Raw genomic sequence first — 21,508 nt, 5'->3', positions numbered from 1 at the left:
CAGGATGGTCTCGATCTCCTGACCTCGTGATCCGCCCGTCTCGGCCTCCCAAAGTGCTGGGATTACAGGCTTGAGCCACTGCGCCCGGCCAGGGAGCAGATTCTGAGTGATGCCCTGTTCTTGGTGGAAACTTCAACCAAGAATTTGACCTAACATCATTATTTCCAGTGCAACACTCATGTGCTCCTGAAAAATCTCCTTTGAATTTAGAAGTTCAGCATGAAAGGGGTCTGGGGAGCCAAATGCCTTCACTGGATCTTGGGCCCTTTGTTATGAAAGTCTATGCCTCAGTCTACATGCTGGTGGTGTTCCTCCAGCCTATACTGAAAAACCAGGGTGGCAGTGGGGGCCCAGCTGCCGATTGGCTCAGGGGCCTTTGTAAACATATGTGCCTGGAATGAACGAATGCCTCCCAAGACCTCCCCCCTCCTCCTTTTCTCTTCTTTCAGATACTGTGGATTATCCCCCAGAAAGCTGTTCGTTGGATTCTAGTCATGATTGCCCTGGGCATCTCAGGATCTGTCTTGTCAATGACATTTTGGCCAGCTGTTCGTGAGGATAACCGACGGGTTGCATTGGCCACAATTGTGACAATTGTGTTGCTTCATATGCTGCTTTCTGTGGGCTGCTTGGTATGGGTTCATTCCTATATTCTTTTGGTGTGTTTTATATCCAAATGCTAAAAGACCTCAAACTGTTAGACACAACAGTTCTTTTAAAATTGACTCCATGGGCTGGGCACATTGGCTTATGCCTGTAATCCCAATATTTTGGGAGGTCCAAGTGGGTGGATCTCTCGAGCTCAGGAGCTTAGGACCAGTCTGGGCAACATGGTGAAACCCCGTCTCTACTAAAAATACAAGAATTAGCTGGGCGTGGTGGCTTAAGCGATCCTCCCACCTCAGCCTTGCAAGTAGCTGGTACTTGGGAGGCTGAGGTGGGAGGATCGCTTGAGCCCAGGAGGTGGAGGTTGCAGGCAGCTGAGATCACACCACTGCACTCTGGCCTGGGTGACCGAGGGAGACCCTGTCTCAAAAAAAAAAAAAAAAATTGATTCTGTGAAATAAAATTTCATTTTAAGTAGACTCATCTACATGGAAAGTGGTGAAATTATGAGAATTTGGCTTTAGTCTTTGGTTTTGCCTAATTTCAGTAATCTGATCAGAATTTGGGGTCTGACCAGAGCAAATAGAGATGGATGAGTGTCTATGTACATTTGTTCCTCAGTATTGGGGTTGTGGGGGTGTGGTTGGTTCCAGGACCCTCTGTGAATACCAAAGCATGGATGCTCAAGTTCCCTATATCAAAATGGTGTACACACATCCTCCTATGTGCTTTACATCATTTCCAGATTACTCATAATACCTAGTGCAATGTAAATGTTATGTAAATAGTTATTACATTGTTTTTTAAAATATGTGTTATTTTTATTGTCATATTGGGTTTTTTTACTTATATATTTTTAAAAAATATTTTTCATCATGGATGGTTGAGCCTGAGGATGCCGAGCCTGTGGGTGTGGAGGGCTGACTATATAGGGTTAGGGAGCTAGGGTGGGGGATTCTGTTTTTGGATGCCTTTGCTGATTTTCTGCATATACCTAGAAAGATTTTTGAAATTTAAAGTTTTATTTAAATGTAGAAAGTTTAAAGTTTAAATTTAAAGGTAGAAATTAAAAGTTTTAAATTTGAAGGTAGAAAGCTTGAAAATGAAGTCAGATATGGGAAAGTGGAGTTACTTTTAAGGTGAACAACATTTAAAATAGTGTTTGGGTTCATATGTAGATTCTTTTTAGGGAGAGCATGTGCTTTTGAGTCAGATTAGCACAGATTGAAGACCAGCTCTGTCACTCATTGGCTGTGTGAACTTGGAGATGTTATTGTTCCTCTCTGAATCTTAATTTCTTAATCTGTGACATGGGTATATTTCCTGCCACAAGATTGTTCTGAGAGCCAAATAAAATGATATCTGTAAAGCACTTAACATGGAACTTGTCCTATAAATGCCCATAAATTAGGTCCCTTTCCTTTGATCCTAAGGAGACATGGTTCTGTGTCTTCCGTATGCATTGTACACAAAATTTGCTGTCCACGGCCTTAACAAGCCCTGGTGCAGGTTTTGAAAAAAAAAATCCGAGTCCAAGAATGTTAAGGTTGCTAATGAAGGAAAGGACATGGCCATGGGAAGGTGTCTTATAGCACTTAGAAAATTGTCCACATGGCAGGTTTCCAAACCCTTGGTCATGTTTTGCAATTTTAGGAGTAAATGTTTCTTTGGCATCATTTGATTTTTAACATTTTTGTGTAGATAACCTGTCTCATTAAATGCATCAATGAGATCCCAATGCTTTATCATTAAACAAGTTTCATAAAAAGTGCCAAGTTGTGAAACACAAACCTAGTTCACATGCACTTTACATGTGCGTAAGCTTTAAACCCTTGAGGCGGGCCTGTTGGTTTGACTCATGGCAGAATGACACTATTCATTTCTGGCACTTGGAATCTCTGAGTTGATCAGTTAAAATGCTGCCGTGATTCTTCTGGAACTTTTCTGTCTGCTGAAGAACATCCTTTTCATTGTGACCAACTCTCACCGGCATCTCTTGTCCCTCACTGGCATCTCCCGTCTCTCTTCTGAAGTTCTTCCGCTCATGTACATGGATGAGAGGTTGGTGAGGAGAAGGAGGCAGGAGAGGAAGCATTGCCTTTCTCATTTCTCTAAGGAATAGGAGCAGGGCAGGTTGAGCAGTGGAGCAGGGAGGTATTATGGTTATTATTAAGAACCCATTTCAGGCCAGGATTGGTGGCTCACGCCCATAATCCCGGCACTTTGGGAGGAAGTCGCAGGCAGATTGCTTGAGCTCAGGAGTTTGAGACCAGCCTGGGCAACATGGTTAAACCCTGTCTTTACCAAAAATATAAAAAAATCAGCCAGGTATGGTGGCATGTGCTTGTAGTCTCAGCTACCAGGGAGGCTGAGGTGTGAGAATCGCTTGAGCCCAGGAGGTGGAGGTTGCAGTGAACTGAGATTGCGCCACTGCACCCCAGCCTGGGTGACAGAGCGAGACTTCATCTCAAAAAAAAAACAAAAAACAAAAAAAGAACCCATTTCATCTAGTACCTATGGCAGGACCTTTTACCTCCTGTGCCTATTGTTCCGTTTCGGGGCAGAAGGCGCTGAACCCAGGATTTACCTGCCCATCTTGCTGCTCAGGAACTTTCTGAAAGAGAGTATAATTCTGAAGCAGGGAGTGCCTTGGACTGAGAGGTGCTCAGCGCTGCAAACATAGGCAACAGACTTGCTTCTCAGAACCTTGGTTTCCTCATCTGTGAAAGGGATTGTTGTTTTCATGGGGTTTTGTGAGATGCCGTGAGCTGGCTGTGAAAGCCCTCCACATACTGTGAAGTGTTCCTCAGATGCAAAGTCATTAAAGGAGCCTGTGTTGTCAGACGTGGCCAGGGCCAGTATGCTGCTTATTCCTCCACAGCACCCAAGTGAGAGTGGTCCAAGGTCCCACAACTAGTACTGGGGCCAAAGCTGAAGTCTCCCACTCTTAATGACAATGCCCTTCCTTGATGCCTCTCACTGACATCTTCTCATCTCTCCTGAACTTTTTACCCATTACACACCTGGATGAGAAAGCAGTGGAGATGAAGAGGCAGGAGAAGAGGCTGTTCAGTCTGTAAGGGACTCAGAGGAGCAGGACGGGTTGGACTGTGGAGCAGGGACGTCCTTGTGGGGTGCAGGACCTCTTCCTGGAGCGGAAGGCACAGTTTTCTCCTTCTGGAGGAAGGGAACCATCCTGTGGTCAGGTGTCTAGCCAGGGGCCCACCATGCCTGCGTTTTGTTCTCCACAGTGACCAGCCCCTCCTTTTTCTTCTGGAGGCGTTGTTTACTGCAGAAGGACTGAGCCAGAAGTTAGGAAACTTGGGTTCCAGTCCCAGCTCCACTACCGCCTGCTTGGGTGATTTCCCTTCTCTGGATTCCTGCCCTCACTTAGAAACGGGCCAATCGTGCATGCCATGGCAACGTCTTTACTGTTGCAAGGATTGAATGATATATGCAGCATGGAAAATATGATGAGTCATGTAAATGGAAGACATTATTGTTAAGGCAGAGGGAGGAACTGGCAGGGGAGTTATTTGAGCTGAGGGGTACCGGCTGAACCAGACAGCTTGGCTTGCTCACTCTCCCCTGGGGAACACAGATTGGTGTTTTTGCCTTAGTGCAGTGAAGCATATAACAGCCCCACACCTGCCAGGGGCCCCTCGGTGATTGCACATGTAAATGATGTCTAAGTTATACCAGAACACACCTGGCAGAGATGACTAAGGAAGCACCTAGAGGCTGCACCCCTGGTGTATGTTGGGAGATGTATAAGCCTAAGTTTGAGGTGGTTACTGCCGGCTTTTACAGAGAACTGTGCCCTGCCTCTACTCACAGAGAGCCTGCTGATTCAGCTTCGAGGTCTCCATGGTGCCTAGATCTGGACTGGACATAGACTAGGCAACAAATCGCAGGAAGTGGTGGAGAATTAGAAGAGCACAGACTATGGAGATGGACTCAACTGGATTGAAATCCTAGCTCAGACACATAGTTGTCTAGTCTTGGGAAAATTCCATCTGTTTTGAGTCTCAGCTTTCTCATCTTTAAAAGGGATAAAATGGCCTGTTATAGCATTTTTTGAGCAGATTAATGATCAAGTGTGTGTCTGGTGCACAGTAGGCATTCCCCAAATGATGGCTGTGATTATTATTAAGCATTTGTGGAATTAATGAATCATAGAATTCAAGATTGTTCAAGGAATGGTCCTAAGAGATCATCTTTTCTTTTTCGAGTCAGGGTTTCCCTCTGTCACCCAGGCTGGAGTGCAGCAGTGTGATCTAGGCTTACGGCAACCTCCGCCTCCTGGGCTCAAGCAATTCTTGCCCCTCAACCTCCTGAGTAGCTGGAATGACAGGCATGTGCCACCACGCCTGGCTAATTTTTGTATTTTTAGTAGAGGTGGGCTATTGCCATGTTGGCCGTGCTGGTCTTGAACTCCTGGCCTCAAATGATCCACCTTCCTTGGCCCCCCAAAATGCTGGGATTACAGGTGTGAGCCACCACATCCAGCTGAGATCTTATTTACTTGCCTGCCTGCCTGCCTGCCTGCCTTCCTTCCTTCCTTCCTTCCTTCCTTCCTTCCTTCCTTCCTTCCTTCCTTCTTTCCTTCCTTCCTTCCTTCCCTGCCTTCTCTCTCTTTCTCTCCCTCTCTTTCTCTCTTTCCCTCTCTCTTTCCACCACACCCAATCTCTCTCTCTCTCTCTCTCTGGAGCCACCACGCCCAGCCCCAAGATCATCTTTTCTAATCCTTAAATTTTATAGATCAGAAAGCTGAGGCTGAAGTGGGTGGAGCAACTTGTCCAAAGTCACAGTGTGAGCTAATAGCAGAGCCAGGTGTAGAACCTGGGCGTCTTTGCTCATTCTGTCTTACAAGGGTGTCCTGTGGTAACCTGGAAGGAAGACTTTGTTCCTGCATCCTGGGGGCCTGTGGCACAGTGCACCTGTGGGAGAACTGGAGGAGCCCAGCACTAGCACTGCGGCCCTATCCCCCACTTAAGTTAGGGACTCTTCTTTTCTTGCCTCAGAAAACAGCTGCTGGAAGGGTTCCTAGGGAGGAAGCTTCTTAAAAGTAATAGAGTTACTCTGGGAATGGGGCAAACTAGAGGGAGTCTGCAGAGAAAGGCATCATCTGGAAACTTCAGAAAGTTAACACGGAATAGCAACAGATAGGGTAGAGCTCCAGCATGTTGTGTTGGTGCCCCCTTCTGGCTGATAGAGAGCAGAGCTGGTGAAAGATGGTTGTTGGCTTTCTAACAGTGTACCTTCCTAAGGGCACTGACCCCAAGGTGGTGTCATGAATATTCGGTGGGCCTTGATATAGTAACAAATTCACCTTTCCTTTGAACAACCAGTATTCAAGGGTAGTGAGATTGGTATTTTCCTGGGCTCAAGTTAGGCTTCGCTCAAGTTAGGCTTCTCTAGACCTTGAGATGGGTGGAAAGATTCTCCTTATGTCTTCCCTCCTCTACCTCCGTCTGACTTTTGACAGCTAAGTTGTAGATGGTGAGTGGAAGCACTTAGCAAACCTTTCGTTTCCCAGCTGAAAAATTTTTAGGGAAAGCATGCCTAGCACTTTCTTTTCAAGGTCTTTGCAGAAAGCCAACTAACTAGTTTAGCAGCAAGCTAATGTAGTTCAGTTCATTCGGTATTGATTGGTTACCTAGTATGCCAGGCCCTGTGCAGGGGTGCTGGTGACACAAAGATGAAGAAGGATACAGCCTTTGCCCTGGAGGAAAGACTGTATAATGCTTGTGCTTTGGAGTCAGACAGACCTAGCTTTGAGTTCTGGCTTCACCACTCATTAGCCATGTTCACCTGATCAAATGACAGTCTCTCTGAGTCTTAGTTTCTTTATCTGTCTAATGAGGATAATCCTAACAACCTCATCGGGTTATTAAGAGTAAGTCATGTAATATAGTAAGTGCTCAATACATGGTAGCTGAATTTTTAAAAGTACTCACAATTTAGTGAGACAAAGGTAAACAGATGGTTGTAGTTTAGTGTGATGACAAATATGGTGGGAAGAACTTAGGCACCGTGAGAGCCCAGAAGTACTGTTAGCATGGACTCTAAAAAGTACTTACCCGGACCATTGTCTTTTTAACTCCCTGCTGGGTCTTTGTTTCCCACAGGCATACTTTTTTGATGCACCAGAGATGGACCATCTCCCAACAACTACAGCTACTCTGAACCAAACAGTTGCTGCAGCCAAGTCCAGCTAATGAGGAAAGTAAGAGATTCTATTTTTATTTTGCTGTGTGGTGCCATAAAACATGGGCAGGTGTATCAATTCTGTTACTGTTAGCTTTAAGCACAGAGGGCCAGACCCTTTTATCCTTCTGCCAGTTCAGTGTGGGTTTGTGCATGTGCATGTCTGTGTTTCTGTGTTCCTCTTATTGAAGGCCTCTATTTTGAAATCCACATGATACTGGCTTTATACAGTTGGATAACATGAGCTGTTAGGTTCTTCTGTAAGAGGAGCTCCTGCCTTTGGTCCCAGCAGAGAGGACTCTCTTCTCCTCCCTGAACCCTTTCCTAGAGCACAATATGGGTTTGTTCCATTTTATAACAATCCTGGTGATTTTTTTCTTTTTCTTTCTTTTCTTTTCTTTTTTTTTTTTTTGAGACAGAGTTTCGCTGTTGTTGCCCAGGCTGGAGTGCAATGGCATGATCTCAGCTCACTGCAGCCTCCATCTCCTGGGTTCAGGTGATTCTCCTGCCTCAGCCTCCTGAGTAGCTGAGATTACAGGTGCGTGCCACTAGCGCCTGGCTAATTTTTATATTTTTAGTAGAGATGGGATTTCACCATGTTGGCCAGGCTGGTCTTGAACTCCTGACCTCAGGTGATCCACCTGCCTTGGCCCCCCAAAGTGCTGGTATTACAGGTGTGAGCCACCATGCCTGGCCATTTGTCTGGTCCTATCATTTATCTGGTGATCCCATTACACTTTGTATTAAGCATCACTCTCATGGTGCTTGAAACACTAATGGCTGACTAATCATGTGTCTGTCTGCCTATTCATTCATTTGTTCAGCTATTTATTCATTCATTTGTCCACTGTATACTACAGTGTCTCCCCAGTTAGACTGAGCTCCACAAGAACAAGGAATGGTGTTACTCTGTATCTTCATTGCCTACCACATAACCTAGTATACAGAGGGCACTCAGTAAATGTTTGTGGCAAGTATAAATGAAGCACACTCTGCACATGATCTTGCTGCAGGCCAAGAACCTTTACTTTGCTTTGTAATCACAGACTGTCCTTTCTGCCCAAGCTAAAAACCAGGGGCTTAGAATTAAATAAAATTACAATTTAATCCCAGGCTGGCTGTGGTGGCTCACGCCTGTAATCCCAGCACTCTGGGAGGCCAAGGCAAGCAAATCACTTGAGCTCAGGAGTTTGAGACCAACCTGGGCAATATAGCAAAACCCCATTTCTACAAACAATACAAAAAATTAGCTGGTCTTGGTGGCATGCCCCTGTAGTCCCAGCTAGTTGGGAGGCTGGGGTTGGAGGATCACTTGCGCCTGGGAGATGGAGGTTAAAGTGAGCTGTGATTGCTCCACTGCAGTCTAGCCTGCGTGATAGAGAGAGAACCTGTCTCTAATAATAATAATGATAAATCCCAGCCCTACCATGTACTAGCAATGTGCCTCGAGTAAGGGGCTTATAACTCTTTGAGCCTCAGCTAACTTGTCTTTGAAATAAGAATGACACAACCTATATAAGATTGTAGTGAAGGTTGGAGATCATTTTTATAAAAGCTCCTGGCACATAGTTAAGGTGCTCAGCAATAAAATCAAAGCTACTACTCCTCTCAGAGTGCATCAGTAGTTTGTGTTCGGTGGCTCCCACTGACTTTACCTTGATCCTTTTTTCCTTTTGTAAAACAAATGGAGATTTTCCCTCTTAGCTGAGGAATCCAGGTTGTAGGCCCTGCAGGTTGACTAGATATGACTGGTCAAATGCTTCCAGTTCCTTGATGGTAAGACAGTCACCCTGGCCAGTAGAATGACTGGGGAACTATTGTAAAATGTCATAGTCTACCACTTTTGCCTCTTTCTCTCTTCTCATGGGTATGCGATGTTAGAATCAAAGAAGGTCAGGCCGGGCACGGTGGCTCACACCTGTAATCTCAGCACTTTGGGAGGCCAAGGTGGGTGAATCACAAGGTCAGGAGATGGAGGCCATCCTGGCTAACAGGATGAAACCCCATCTCTACTAAAAATACAAAAAGAATTAGCCGGGCGCGGTGACAGGCACTTGTAGTCCCAGCTACTCAGGAGACTGAGGCAGGAGAATGGCATGAACCTGGGAGGCAGAGCTTGCAGTGGCTCGATCTCGGCACACTGCACTCCAGCCTGGGCGACAGAGCAAGACTACATCTCAAAAAAAAAAAAAAATAAATAAAAATAAATAAAAAATAAAAGAATCAAAGAAGGTGAGAGCCCTTGTACACATTAAATAGAATAGCATGGGCTTCCCTCCTCATTTTACAATAAGGGAGCTGAGGCCGAGAGAGGACAGTGCCTTACCCAAGGCCACCCCAGAGTTCTGGGGCAAACTAACATGTGTCTATCACATTCCATTTGACAAACCACTTTTTTTTTTTTTTTTTTTTGAGATGGAGTCTCACTCTGTCGCCCAGGCTGGAGTGCTTGGTGCAGTCTTGGCCCACTGCAACCTCTGACTCCCAGGTTCAAGCAATTCTGCCTCAGCCTCCCAAGTAGCTGGGATTACAGGCATCCGCCACCATGCCTGGCTAATGTTTTGTATTTTTAGTAGAGACAGGGTTTCACTGTGTTGGCCAGGCTGGTCTCGAACTCCTGACCTTGTGATCCACCCACCTCGACCTCCCACAGTGCTGGGATTACAGGCGTGAGCCACCGCACCTGGCCTGACAAAACACTTTCTAGTTTATTCTTTCATTAGCCACTCTTACTCGCCCTATTGACCACATTTTATGTATAGATGAGAAGGCTGGGCTTAGTAAATCTGGGTTGACTAAGATCACCTATCTCTTAGAGGCAGAGCTGGGACTCATATCTAAGTCTTGGGGAGCCAATTTTTGAGGTTTTTCACTTTCCCATTTTTTAGACGAATGTTCTTTTTATCACTAAAATGCAGGTTCTTAACAGCCTTTGGCTGTTTGATGGAGCCTTCCTCTGTGCGTCTAAAGGTGTTTAGTAGCAGTCTCCACACTCCTTTGATTGCATGTCTTATCAGCTGAGAGTTTGCGTGCTGTGTTAATTATCTATTGCTGCCCAGTGGCATTACCACAATACACATTCTCACAGTTTCTGTGGGGCAGGACTCTGGGGATAGCTTAGATTGCTCCTCTGCTTCAGATTTTCTCCCAAGGCTGCGGTCAAAATGTTGGCCAGGGCTGGTGTCTCACCTGAAATCTAGACTGGGAAAATATCTGCTTCCCAACTCACAAGGTTGCTGGCAGAATTCAATTCCTGTGGCTTTGTAGAATGAGGACCTTCTTGCTGACGGTCATTTGGAGACCACCCTCAGTTCCTTGCCACATGGGCCTCTCTGTATGATCACTCACTTCATCAAAACCAGAAAGGGAGAGAGAGGCAATCGAGTCTGATAGTGAAATGGAAGTTGCTGTCCTATATAATGTAAATATAGAAGAGATGGTCATCACCTTTGCCATCTTCTATTGACTCGAAGCAAGTCACAGGTCTTGCCTACCTTCTAGGGGAGCGAATTACACAAAGGCATGAATGCCTGGAGACAGGCAGGGATCATTGGAGGCCATTTTAGATTCTTGTACACAAGCATAAACTAGTGATATATGTATATTTGAAGTATTTGCATATACTGTTGTCAATCCATATAGGAACTATTAAAGCTTTAAATGCCATAGCCAAGTTGTCAGTGTAGCATTATAGGGTCAAGAAGGGTGGGACTCAGTTGGAGTTGGCCGGGAGGGAAGCGTCAGAGAGGGGCTCTTGTTTGAACTGGGTCACGAAGGTTGAGCACAGTCAGTTAGCTGTTCTGGAAAAAGCAGTCTGTTTCCCATGGCTTTTGGGAAGGTGAAGACCTAGGCTGTACAGGGGAACATGATAACACGATGTGGACTCACATCACTGAGAACAAGACAATTCGAGCCCAGCTGGAGAGGGACAGAGGTAGAGAACGCAACGGCAACAGTTTCCTGGGTCTCTCTTTTGGCCCAAAGTACCTGACATCGCCATGTTGAGGTCTCTCTCAACCTGGCCCTGAGCTAGGACTTAAGTTACCTCATTTCATTTTGGTTGTAAAGGCCTTCAGAGAGTCAGAGCAGCATCTGAGAAGAGCCTGGCCCTCAGGGACCTTGAAGACTTCACAGACTGGTGTACACAGATTTGACACCTCTGCGCTTTGCTCAGATCTATAACGTGGGTGTTAGTGCCTCCATTTGGGTGTCAAGTCTCCAAATGAGATAGTGATTAACAGCTTCTTTGCAACCTCCCTGGCAGAAGCATCAATTGCTTCTGAGAGACTGTCCAGAGCCCTGAATGCTGCTGATTTATGAGCTGGCTGTGCCTTCTACTGTCATCTCTGGACTCCCAGCTTTCACTGAAAAATAAAGGTTTCCTTCTAATCTCACCAGTAACCTACCTTCCCTATGTAAATCTGTGTATTGGAAAACTTAGCTTAGGGCACATTCCCAGGAGAGCATTGGAAGGCTTAGGTTAGAACACATTCCAGGGAGAACCCCTTCTCTCCCTGGAACCTCAGGATCATAGGGGAGCTTCCAGTTACAGTCATGCATTGCTTAATGACGGGATACATTCTGAGACATGCGTCATTAGGCAATTTCATCATTGTGCAAATATCATAGAATATACTTAAACCTAGATGGTATAGCCTACAACACACTTATGTGGGATAGCCTATTGCTCCTAGGCTACAAACCTGTGTGGCATGTTACTATACTGGATACAGCAGGCAGTTGTAACACAATCGTAAGTGTTTGTGTATCTAAACATAGAAAAGGTACAGTGAAAATATGATGTGATCTTATGGGACCACTATTGTATATGTGGTCTGTTGTCAACTGAAACATCATTATACAGTGTGGGACTGTACTTGTAATCAGCATGCTACCCCTACGTAAGTTACTGAAATAATATAAAGAATATCTGGCTTCCATCCTTCCTTCTTCATTAACTTTTCACCTGAGGGCAGTGCTATGTCTTCTCTGAGCCAAGACCCTGGTAGAGCCTGGAAACTGTACCTGGGAAGCCCTGCTTTGGCTTGAGGGATGGAGTATCTGAAAGGCAGCATCCAGATTGGGGCGAGCTTTTGAGGGGCACTGACAGGTGGGGCTGTGCAGAGGAGGGCCATCAGCAGATTATCATATCGCAGTGTGATCAGGGCTTTAATTAATGATGCAGAGAGGGCTTCCGGAGAGTCCTGTGTCATTAAACCCTCCTGACTGGATACACAGGGTTTGTATGCTGGTATCCTTTCAGTCGTTCACGTTGTCAAGAGTGTTCATTTCACAAGCCTTGTCTACTTGGCAATTTCCTGTTTATTTTTCAGGACTCTCTTCAGATACCCTCTGCTTGCTGAAGTTTTTCTTGACTTCTCCAGGTAGTATTACTTATTTTCTTTTCTGTGCTCTTCTACAGCTCTCATATGTTCTTTTATTATGGCAGTTTGCTTATTCACTGTAACTTCATAGACTGAGAGTTCCTTGAGGGCAGAACTTTATTTACCAATATAGCCCCCTAGCACCCAGCAGACACTCGGAGAAAGCTTCATTTGAACAAGTTGTTAGGCCTATCATATAGCATCAAAACTTTCCTGGGTTTATGTGGCAGGTTACTTGGGAAATCTTTACTTGTTCATTCATTGAAATTCTACTGTGTGCTGGTGAATGACGGAGATCGGTCCTTACCCTCCCAGATTCTATACTCCAGTTTTGCATCTCATGTGCCACACAGACTAGAAGGCCCTTTTACATTAAAGAGAGAATCATGATTAGAGGAACTTCTGATTGGAACATCCCAGATCAGACAGTGGTGACATTGGAAGGCTTGGCTGCAGGGCTGAGCCGAGGAAAGGGACAGAGAATGCCCATGCCATAGTGCAGCCACCCAAGATGGGAGCCAAAAGTGGTCAAGAGTCAGGTCTTAGGCCAAGAGGTGGTAGAGGCAATCTTCAAGAGATAAGGAAATGCTGGCTGATGGTGACACTGGGGACCAAGTTTGGCACAAAGGGCAATAGCGTCTTACTTTTCTCCCTCTAGCCTAAGTGCCAAGAATTCCCAACGTCTTTGCTTCCGGCCCCCCATTAAAAGTTGGCAGCAGGAGAAGGAAATTTCTTTTTTCTTTTCCTTTTTTCAGACAGTCTCACTCTGTTGCCCAAGCTGGAGGACAGTGGTGCATTCTCGGCTCACTGCAACCTCCACCTCCCAGGTTCAAGTGATTCTCATACCTCAGCCTCCCGAGTAGCTGGGATTACAGGAATGCATCATCATGCCTGGCTAATTTTTTTGTATTTTTGGTAGAGATGGCATTTTGCCATATTGGCCAGGCTGGCCTCTAACTCCTGGCCTCAAGTGATCTGCCTGCCTCCGTCTCCCAAAGTGCTGGGATTACAGGCATGAATCCCCATGCCCGCCTGAGAAGGGAATTTTCTAGTCTTCAAATTCTTCCCTAGTTTTGACATTAATTTGGAATAGACAGCCAGAAAGATGAGAGAAAAACAGAGTACATATCTATGCAAATAAAATCTTGAGTGCTTGCTCTGTGGGCCCGTTTGTCCCTACCGTTACTTAGCATTTCAGAACCCAAGTTGATGGTTACTAAAAGGCTGATCAGGACTTTAGGTTCTTTCACGCCTGCAAATTACAGTGTCTGACCTACTCCAGCCACTTTTCACAGATATTTCGTTAGCAATGTTTCTCTTTTCTTGAGCCAGTAGACTTGGGCAGATAGCCCTTGCCTCAGCCTCACCTTCGTGGTATCATCAAACGCTGACATCTGAATGTGGTATTGCCCTGTTGATGTCTCCAGGAAGGCCTAGCTCATTCTCCCAAGTGGAAGGCTATGCATTAGGAACTTATTCTCCAACATATTCCTTAGTCTCCCCTGGATTTAACTCTCTCTCTGGCCCCTCTTTCCAAGTTTCTGTCTCTTGCAAATCCCCAGCTAGGTATTCCAACAGTTGCCTATAATTCATTACATTCCAAGCTGTACTCATCCCCCACTACAACCAGATCCTCCTCATGTTTTTCTGTCTCAGGGAATGGTACCATCATTTATATTGTCCCTGACTGCAGAGTAGGTTAGATTCTTTATTACACCGTCGCCTGGCAAGTTAAGATTGTAATTAAGGCCGGGCATGGTGGCTTACGCCTGTAATCCCAGCACTTTGGGAGGCTGAGGCGGGCGGATCATGAGGTCAGGAGATCGAGACCATCCTGGCTAACACAGTGAAACCCCATCTCTACTAAAAATACAAAAAATTAGCCGGGCGTGGTGGCGGGCGCCTGTAGTCCCAGCTACTCGGGAGGCTGAGGCAGGAGAATGGCGTGAACCCGGGAGGCGGAGCTTGCAGTGAGCCGAGATCACACCACTGCCCTCCAGCCTGGGCAACAGAGCGAGACTCTGTCTCAAAAAAAAAAAAAAAAATTGTAATTAAATAAATAATATTTTCAATATTTGTTTGCCTGCCCTGTTGCTTCTCTTGGTAGACTGGTTCCTCGACAGTTGGGACTGTGTCTGTCTTGTTCATCACCATACCCAGTACCTGACACGTGGGTCCTCAATATTTGTTGGATTAATTAAGAAATCCATCCAGTCACCCAAGATAGAAACCTCAGCATCAAAGTAGATTGTAGATTTCCCCCACTCACCTTCCACATAGTATCAGTCAGCAAGACTTGTCTTTTCTACCTCTGAAGTGTTTCTCATCTCTGTCCTGTCGTTACCATACCTAGCCTTCACGACCGATCATTTCATATTTGAACCGTAGCAGTAACATGATGGCTTTCTCCACTTCTTTTCTTTTTCTCCTTCCAGTTCATCCTATACACAGCCACAGGGGTCTTTGAAAATTTATAATTCTGACCACGCCTGAAAATTTATATTTCTGACCACGCCTTTGACTATGTCACTTCCCTACTTAGAAATTTTTTTTTGGTCCCCTATTGCCCAAAGAACAAACTTGAAACCCCCTGTATTGCCACAATCTATCCCTGATTTATTTGACCTGCCTCATATCCTGCCATTATCTCCTGTATAACCTTACATTTCAACTACCATGGTTTTCCAGGTCCCAGATCTTTAAGTCCCTCCATATCCACTCTTACCTTTTCTCCTCTAGTGCTTAACACAGTGCTGTCATGGAGAAGAGAGAGAGAGAAGGATGGGCAAAGGTAGCTTTGGGATCTGACTTGGAGAGAGTCACTGGGTTTCCAAGGAAATAGAAGAAAACTTTTTAAAGCATCATCTTTCTTCCAACAGTAAGCTCTACTTTGAGCATCAAAATCAGACTCAAGGCTCAAGATTTGGGGAATTGGTGGCAGCAGACTGCTCTGGTGTTGGAGTTATACCTCTAAACATACATGAATATCCTTTTCTACAATGTGGCTCTTTCCTTTTGTGGGGGTTCTTTATCTTGAAAGTGTCCCGTTTTGTTTTTCAGTTCTCTTTTGTTTTTTGGAGCATGGTTCTTTGGGAAGTGGCATCCACTGCAGGAAAGCAGAATGAGCAGAGCCAGCAGAACTGATGGAGTGGCACAAACTCCCAGTGTCTGGATGGGGCCATACTGGTGCCTAATCACCCGTTTAACAAGCAGAAATTAAATGTTGCTCAGCACATGTGTCTTTCAGCTCTTCTTTTTCACACATGGATGGTCATTGTGAGCATGTGCTGATTGGACTGAAATGCCGGGGAATGGGTTAGGCATGCTCAGTGCCGTCCCTTTGCCACCCACAGTCAAATGACATGCTTCACTGTGGTACCTTAATACCCGAAACAGACCCATGCTAAATTCTGATGTCCTCTCTCTGAATTATGTACAGACTACCTGGGGGATCCTCTTCTCTCCAAATGCTAGCCATCCTGAAGTAACCGAACAGTAGAAACTTTGGTGGAGATTAACCGGGAGCTTGAAAATTTGTCTTTGGTAACCTGATACTGGACAGCTGAACTAAATGGTTGCAAAATAAATACCTCACATGATGTCTGTGACTGCATTTTGTGACTTTGACCTTAAGTTTTTCCTTGATGGTTTGTCTGTACTGGAGGCTGCTGGGAATCGGATTGAATGTGCTCGGTGTTATGATGTGTGGGTTAAAACGGGACATCTGTATGTTTCCTCCTATAAGAATGGAGTATCAGTTTTAAAGAACACATTTGGCCAGAAGTTGTGGCTCACGCCTGTAATCCTAGCACTTTGGGAGGCTAAGGTGGGTAGATTGCTTGAGCCCAAGAGTTGAGACCAGCCTGGGCAACATGGTGAAACCCAGTCTACAAAAAAAATACAAAAAATTAGCTGGGCATAGTGGCGCATGCCTGTAGTCCCAGCTACTCGAGAGGCTAAGGTGGGAGGTTTGCCAAGGTGATGTTAAGCATCCTCGAGAGGCTGAGCCTGGAGGTTGAGGCTGCAGTGAGCCCCTCCCGCCTAGGTGACAAAGTGACACCTTTTCTTAAAAAAAAAAAAAAAGAGTTCATTTACATCCCATTTTGACAAATTTCAGAAAATTCTCTTAGGGTACTTTGACTTCTTGGCTAGTGTGCATTAAAGAGAGAAACCAGTGACACTGCAAAGATAGCTTTAACATACTTTTTGTTCAAAATGCATATGATCTGGAAGGCTGAGCTTCTGATGGTCAGGATTGCTGATCCCCTACTGTTTCTGTTGTTCTCTGTATTAGTCTGTTTCCATGCTGCTGATAAAGACATACCCAAGACTGGGAAGAAAAAGAGGTTTAATTGGACTTACAGTTCCACATGGCTGTGGAGGCCTCAGGATCATGGCAGGAGGCAAAAGGCACTTCTTACATGGTGGTGGCAAGAGAAAATGAGGAGGATGCAAAAGCGGAAATACTGATAAAACCATCAGATCTCGTGAGACTTATTCACTATCATGAGAAGAGTATGGGGGAAACCGCCCCCACGAATCAAATTATCTCCCACCAGGTCCCTACCACAACATGTGGAAATTATGGGAGTACAATTCAAGATGAGATTTGGGTGGGGACACAGAGCCAAACCATATCATGCTCTTTCAGACAGAGTTCCCTATGTATTTCTGAGATAGCTACAAAGACACATTTGGACTTAAAAGGTTGACCATGCAGGTAAAGGAAGACACACAAATTAGGCCACAATGAGCTTAACATCACCTTGGCGAACCTCCCATCAGATGCTGAATATATTCTGAGCACCTACTATGTGCTGGGTAGTATTGTAGGTACTGAGGCTAGAACAGTGAACAGAACAGACAAGCTCCCTGTTCTGGATCTCACAGTCCAGTGATCACTGCTCAGTGGCTGCCGGCGTCCGTCTTTCTCCAGGCAACGTTTCCTCCTTCAGTGGCCTGTTCTGTCAGAAGTGCCTCTGCAGCCATCACTGGGTGGTCTTAGCTCTGCCCTTGGGCCTAACAGAACAAGTCTGAGCCTTATTCCCTTCAGATATTTGAAGACAACTGTTTTGTGTCCCCCCCTTGAGTCTTCTAAGTTTTTTTTTTTCTTTTTTTCTTTTTGTCTTACTCTGTCTCTTACGCTGGAGTGCAGTGGAGCCATCATAGTCCACTGGGCTCAAACCCCTGGGCTCAAGGGATCCTCCCACCTCAGCTTCCCAAGTTGCTAGGACTACAAGCTCCTAAGTACTTTTAAGTTGGTATCACTGATCAATTTTTCCAAAAATATGTTTAGAGATTCTATAATAAAGTGGCCAGGATTTAATTTTTGAGTAAGGATTTTAGACACAGCATTGTCAGCACCATTATCTTTATAGAAGAAAGGACATTATAATATCAAATAATCTGGAAGGGCAATATCACTAAAAACTTGGTAAGTTGAGCTTTATGAAAAACTGTTAATTTTTTCTCGCCTAGCCAAGGCCATGAACCAACCGGCACCACCATTTGGGAGCCACTGCCCTTGGGACCTCCATGCAGCTCTTACAAATTACATTCCGCTGTAAAAGAACCCTGAGAAGCAGTAGCTTAAATAAATTTACCACTTTGTCTTTCCTATGTAAATAGAAATTTAGAGATAGTCTGAGGTTAACATGGCTGCTCCATGATGCCATCTCTTTTTATTTTTCTTCTGCCCAGCAGTCCTTAGCACGAATTTGTCATCTACTCCCAAGATGCCTGTGTTACCTCCAGCAAAGAGTAGGTGGTATGGTATGTGGCTCTAGGCCAAAAGTCTGTGCCTGATCTTTCAGGCCTGACAAGAGCCTTACCCAACAGGCCTCTTGGGAAAAGCTGCCTGCCCACACCAGACTGGGTGCCCAGTGAGTGCCATGTGTCTCTGAAGGGACTACAGTCAAGGATACTCTTATGCATATTTGCGTTTCATGCCCAGGGTCCTCCATTTGGATGCCTCCTAGCCGTAGCCTTTTTCAGGTGCCTCTGCAGAGACCGATTTATCTGTAGGGGACCGGGGAACTTGAAGATATTTTTTTCCCTCCCAAGGCTCAGTACTTTTCTACTCCTAGCTCTTCCCCCTCTTCCTCCTCTCAGCCCCCAGGCCTGTGAAATGGCAGGAGCCTTTTGTTTAGAGATCAGTTGGCAGTGAGACCATCCCCCCGTTTGCACTGATGCACTTGACCCTTGCCTGGCACTGGTCCATGGTGGGAAATGGAACATTAGGGGAGCCAGTGCTCTCTCCTGGTTAGCCTCTTGCTTATACCATCACAGTAAGTGATGAAAGGCTTGCTGTTACTTCATTTTCACTTGTCTTAACTCTACTCCAAGTCTTGGCAGCTCAGCTGTTTCCAGCTCAACTCAGATCTCGACAGGCAGCAGGAAGGGAAAGGGTAAAAGAGGGTTGACCAGTGGAGTTGGCCTGCCTTGTAATGAGCTTTCTCCAGAGAAAAAGGTCATGTCTTATTGGTTAGAACTGTATCCCATGGTTAGCCCTAGCTACAAGGGAGGCTGGGAAATGCTCTTTAGCTGGGCACACTGTCACCCTGAATGAACCAGAATGCTGTTGGTAAGGAAGGAAGAGAGAATGGGTTTTAGACAGATAGTTAGTACATCTTGGAGCTCCTGCTTTTACAAAAGTTGATGGTGGTTTGTCCATTATCAGGTTGATATAATTGGTTGGTATCATACAAAGAATTGAGAGAAATGAATTTTGGGAAAATGGCAGTGGCACTAGTATACTTTTTGAAGCTCTCTGAATTCTCTCATAAAAAGAGGGCATCTGAGATAGCAAAATCAAAAACAAATCGGCATCTACAACAAAAGGTGAAAAGGTATCCACACAAACACAAAAATTCAAGCAGAGAGAATCTTCTGGCAGTGCCAAGACTTACACGGTATCAGCATTTTTATAGAAAGAAGCACAGGAAAGCAACAGAGTGTCTGCGAAATTGGAAAATAAGAGCACTCCAAAACAGCCTATAGGTACTCCCTGGAAAGTGTAATGGGCTAATAGGAGAACAGCAGCTGGAACTAGAGTTTCGTAATACCCAGTGTGCAGCACATGCATGCAAGGGATCCGCAGCAAGGTCTGAAGAAGCTGGAGTAACCAGGCACCAGAAAGCAAAACGCAAACAGAGCAGGCCAGTGATATTTGGGGCAAAGGAAAGAGAAGTCCAGATGAGAGTCGGGGAGGGGAACAGAGCAATGTCAGAAAGATGAAGCTGTATTTTTGAACATGTCATGGAAACAGAAAAGGAAGCTGTAAAGCCTTGAATTTAGAGAAGCTATTCTGCCTCACCTCTTCCTCCTAAATGTTCAGGAAAACTAATTTCACGTAAGAAAGAGTAACAGAAAGGATCACAGTCAAATCTTGTAATGAAGTTATTGTGTAAAAAATGAGAACAAGGAGCAGAATAACATCCCTAATGGTAATGAAAGCATTCCAGACAGTCATGCCCAGATAAAAGCCATAACTTAATGTTTTAAAATGAGATAAAATTAAAAAATGGTACAGGATATGAAAGAAAATCACTAATCAGAATTATAAGGCAGAAATTAGGTAATAGTACTCAGGAAAGAATTGGAAAGAAAAGAGAAAACTCATTTCACAAATGAAGGCTGAATTATAATAGAAGGGATATTAGCGTGAATAAGCACAATAGATAATACTTTAAGGGAATACAAAGTGAAAAAGGAGGAAAACAGATTAAATTCCAGAATGAATAAAGAGAAATCAAAGAACTTAAGAAAAAGCGACCAATATGGGCCAGGCGCAGTGACTCACACCTGTAATCCCAGCACTTTGGGTGACTGAGGAGGGTGGATCAACTGAGGTCAGGAGTTCAAGACCAGCCTGGCCAACATGACGAAAACCCGTCTCTACTAAAAATACAAAAATTAGCTAGGTGTGGTGGCAGGCGCCTGTAATCCCAGCTACTTGGGGGGCTGAGGCAGGAGAATAACTTGAACCCGGGAGACAGAGGTTGCAGTGAGCTGAGATCGCACCACTGCACTCCAGCCTAGGCTACAGATCAGGACTCCATCTTAAAAAAAAAAAAAAAAAAAAAGAAAGAAAGAAAGAAAAAGTGACCAATATGGAAGATAGGCAGAGAAGATCGAAAGATTTATTATAGATGTCCAAAGAAAAAACAAAAGCAATGGAGAAGAATACACTTTAAAAAAACTATAATTAAAATTTTCTGGAATAAAAGACTACATATAAAACGGGCACACTCATACCTGGGGAAATCAACACTGAAGATCAACACTGAGACATAGTTGGTGACACTGTTTTATGTCCAAAGACAGTGGTAACATATCTAAGATACCCAAAGAAAGAAAATATGAGCTAAGGGTTTTACATCTAACCAAACTGGCCACAGACAAGACGTTATGAACGTGGAAGAACACAGGGAATATTCCCATGAGACCTTTCTGAGGTATCTTCTAGAGAACGTACTTCAGACAACCAAAATGACTGGTAAGACATTGAAATAGCAGGTGGTGAGCACTAAATATATGTTCACCTGTAGAACTAAGAGTAAATAATGCTTATGAGGGAGAAAATAGAGTTTATAATGGTTATGTGCCCTTAAAAGAATCTACAGTATAACTAAAAAAAGAAGAAGGAGAATGGGGAGAGCATGTTTAAAGCAGAATAAGCCTGCTGGTTGCCTTATAGATATAGCAAAAGAACTTTGCTTCAAATCACCTGCTGGAGGAGAAGAAGGGGAGGAGGTAGAAGTTACTAAATAATGTCTATGTTGTTCATAAGAGGAAAACAGTAGACAATCATTACCTCTCTCCCAAACAGAGGGGATAAAAGATGTTATAGATAGGAAATGAGGCTGGGTGCAGTGGCTCACACCTGTAATACCAGCACTTTGGGAGGCCAAGGCAGGCAGATCACCTGGGGTCAGGAGTTCAAGACGAGCCTGGCCAATATGGTGAAACCCTGTCCCTACTAAAAATACAAAAATTAGCCAGGTATGGTGGTGCGTACCTGTAATCCCAGCTACTTGGGAGGCTGAGGCAGGAGAATCGCTTGAACCCAGGAGGCAGAGGTCGCAATTGAGCTGAGATGGAGCCACTGCACTCCAGCCTGGGTGACACAGCAAGACTCCGTCTCAGAAAAAAAAAAAAAAGGCCAGGCGCGGTGGCTCAAGCCTGTAATCCCAGCACTTTGGGAGGCCGAGACCGGCGGATCATGAGGTCAGGAGATCGAGACCATCCTGGCTAACACAGTGAAACCCCGTCTCTACTAAAAAATACAAAAAACTAGCCGGGCGAGG

General features: G+C 44.9%; 1 protein-coding gene across 1 annotated transcript in view; it reads left to right on the top strand.

Annotated features, from left to right (window-relative positions):
* Positions 1-15,813, top strand: part of YIPF1 (Yip1 domain family, member 1) — a 40,500-nt gene extending 24,687 nt beyond the window's left edge. The window contains exons 8-11 of the mRNA XM_011973886.1: positions 450-632; positions 6,738-6,835; positions 12,150-12,200; positions 15,261-15,813. Coding sequence (XP_011829276.1) covers positions 450-632; positions 6,738-6,827 — 273 coding nt within the window. The 3' untranslated portion in view covers positions 6,828-6,835; positions 12,150-12,200; positions 15,261-15,813. The remainder of the gene's footprint in view (positions 1-449; positions 633-6,737; positions 6,836-12,149; positions 12,201-15,260) is intronic.
* The last annotated feature ends 5,695 nt before the right edge of the window (positions 15,814-21,508 follow it).

This window comes from Mandrillus leucophaeus, unplaced genomic scaffold (genome assembly GCF_000951045.1).
Source record: "Mandrillus leucophaeus isolate KB7577 unplaced genomic scaffold, Mleu.le_1.0 Scaffold14, whole genome shotgun sequence".
In the NCBI taxonomy this organism is placed as follows: Eukaryota; Metazoa; Chordata; class Mammalia; order Primates; family Cercopithecidae; genus Mandrillus; species Mandrillus leucophaeus.
Note: the sequence above shows the minus strand (reverse complement) of the source record. Positions and strands in the feature narration are given on the sequence as shown.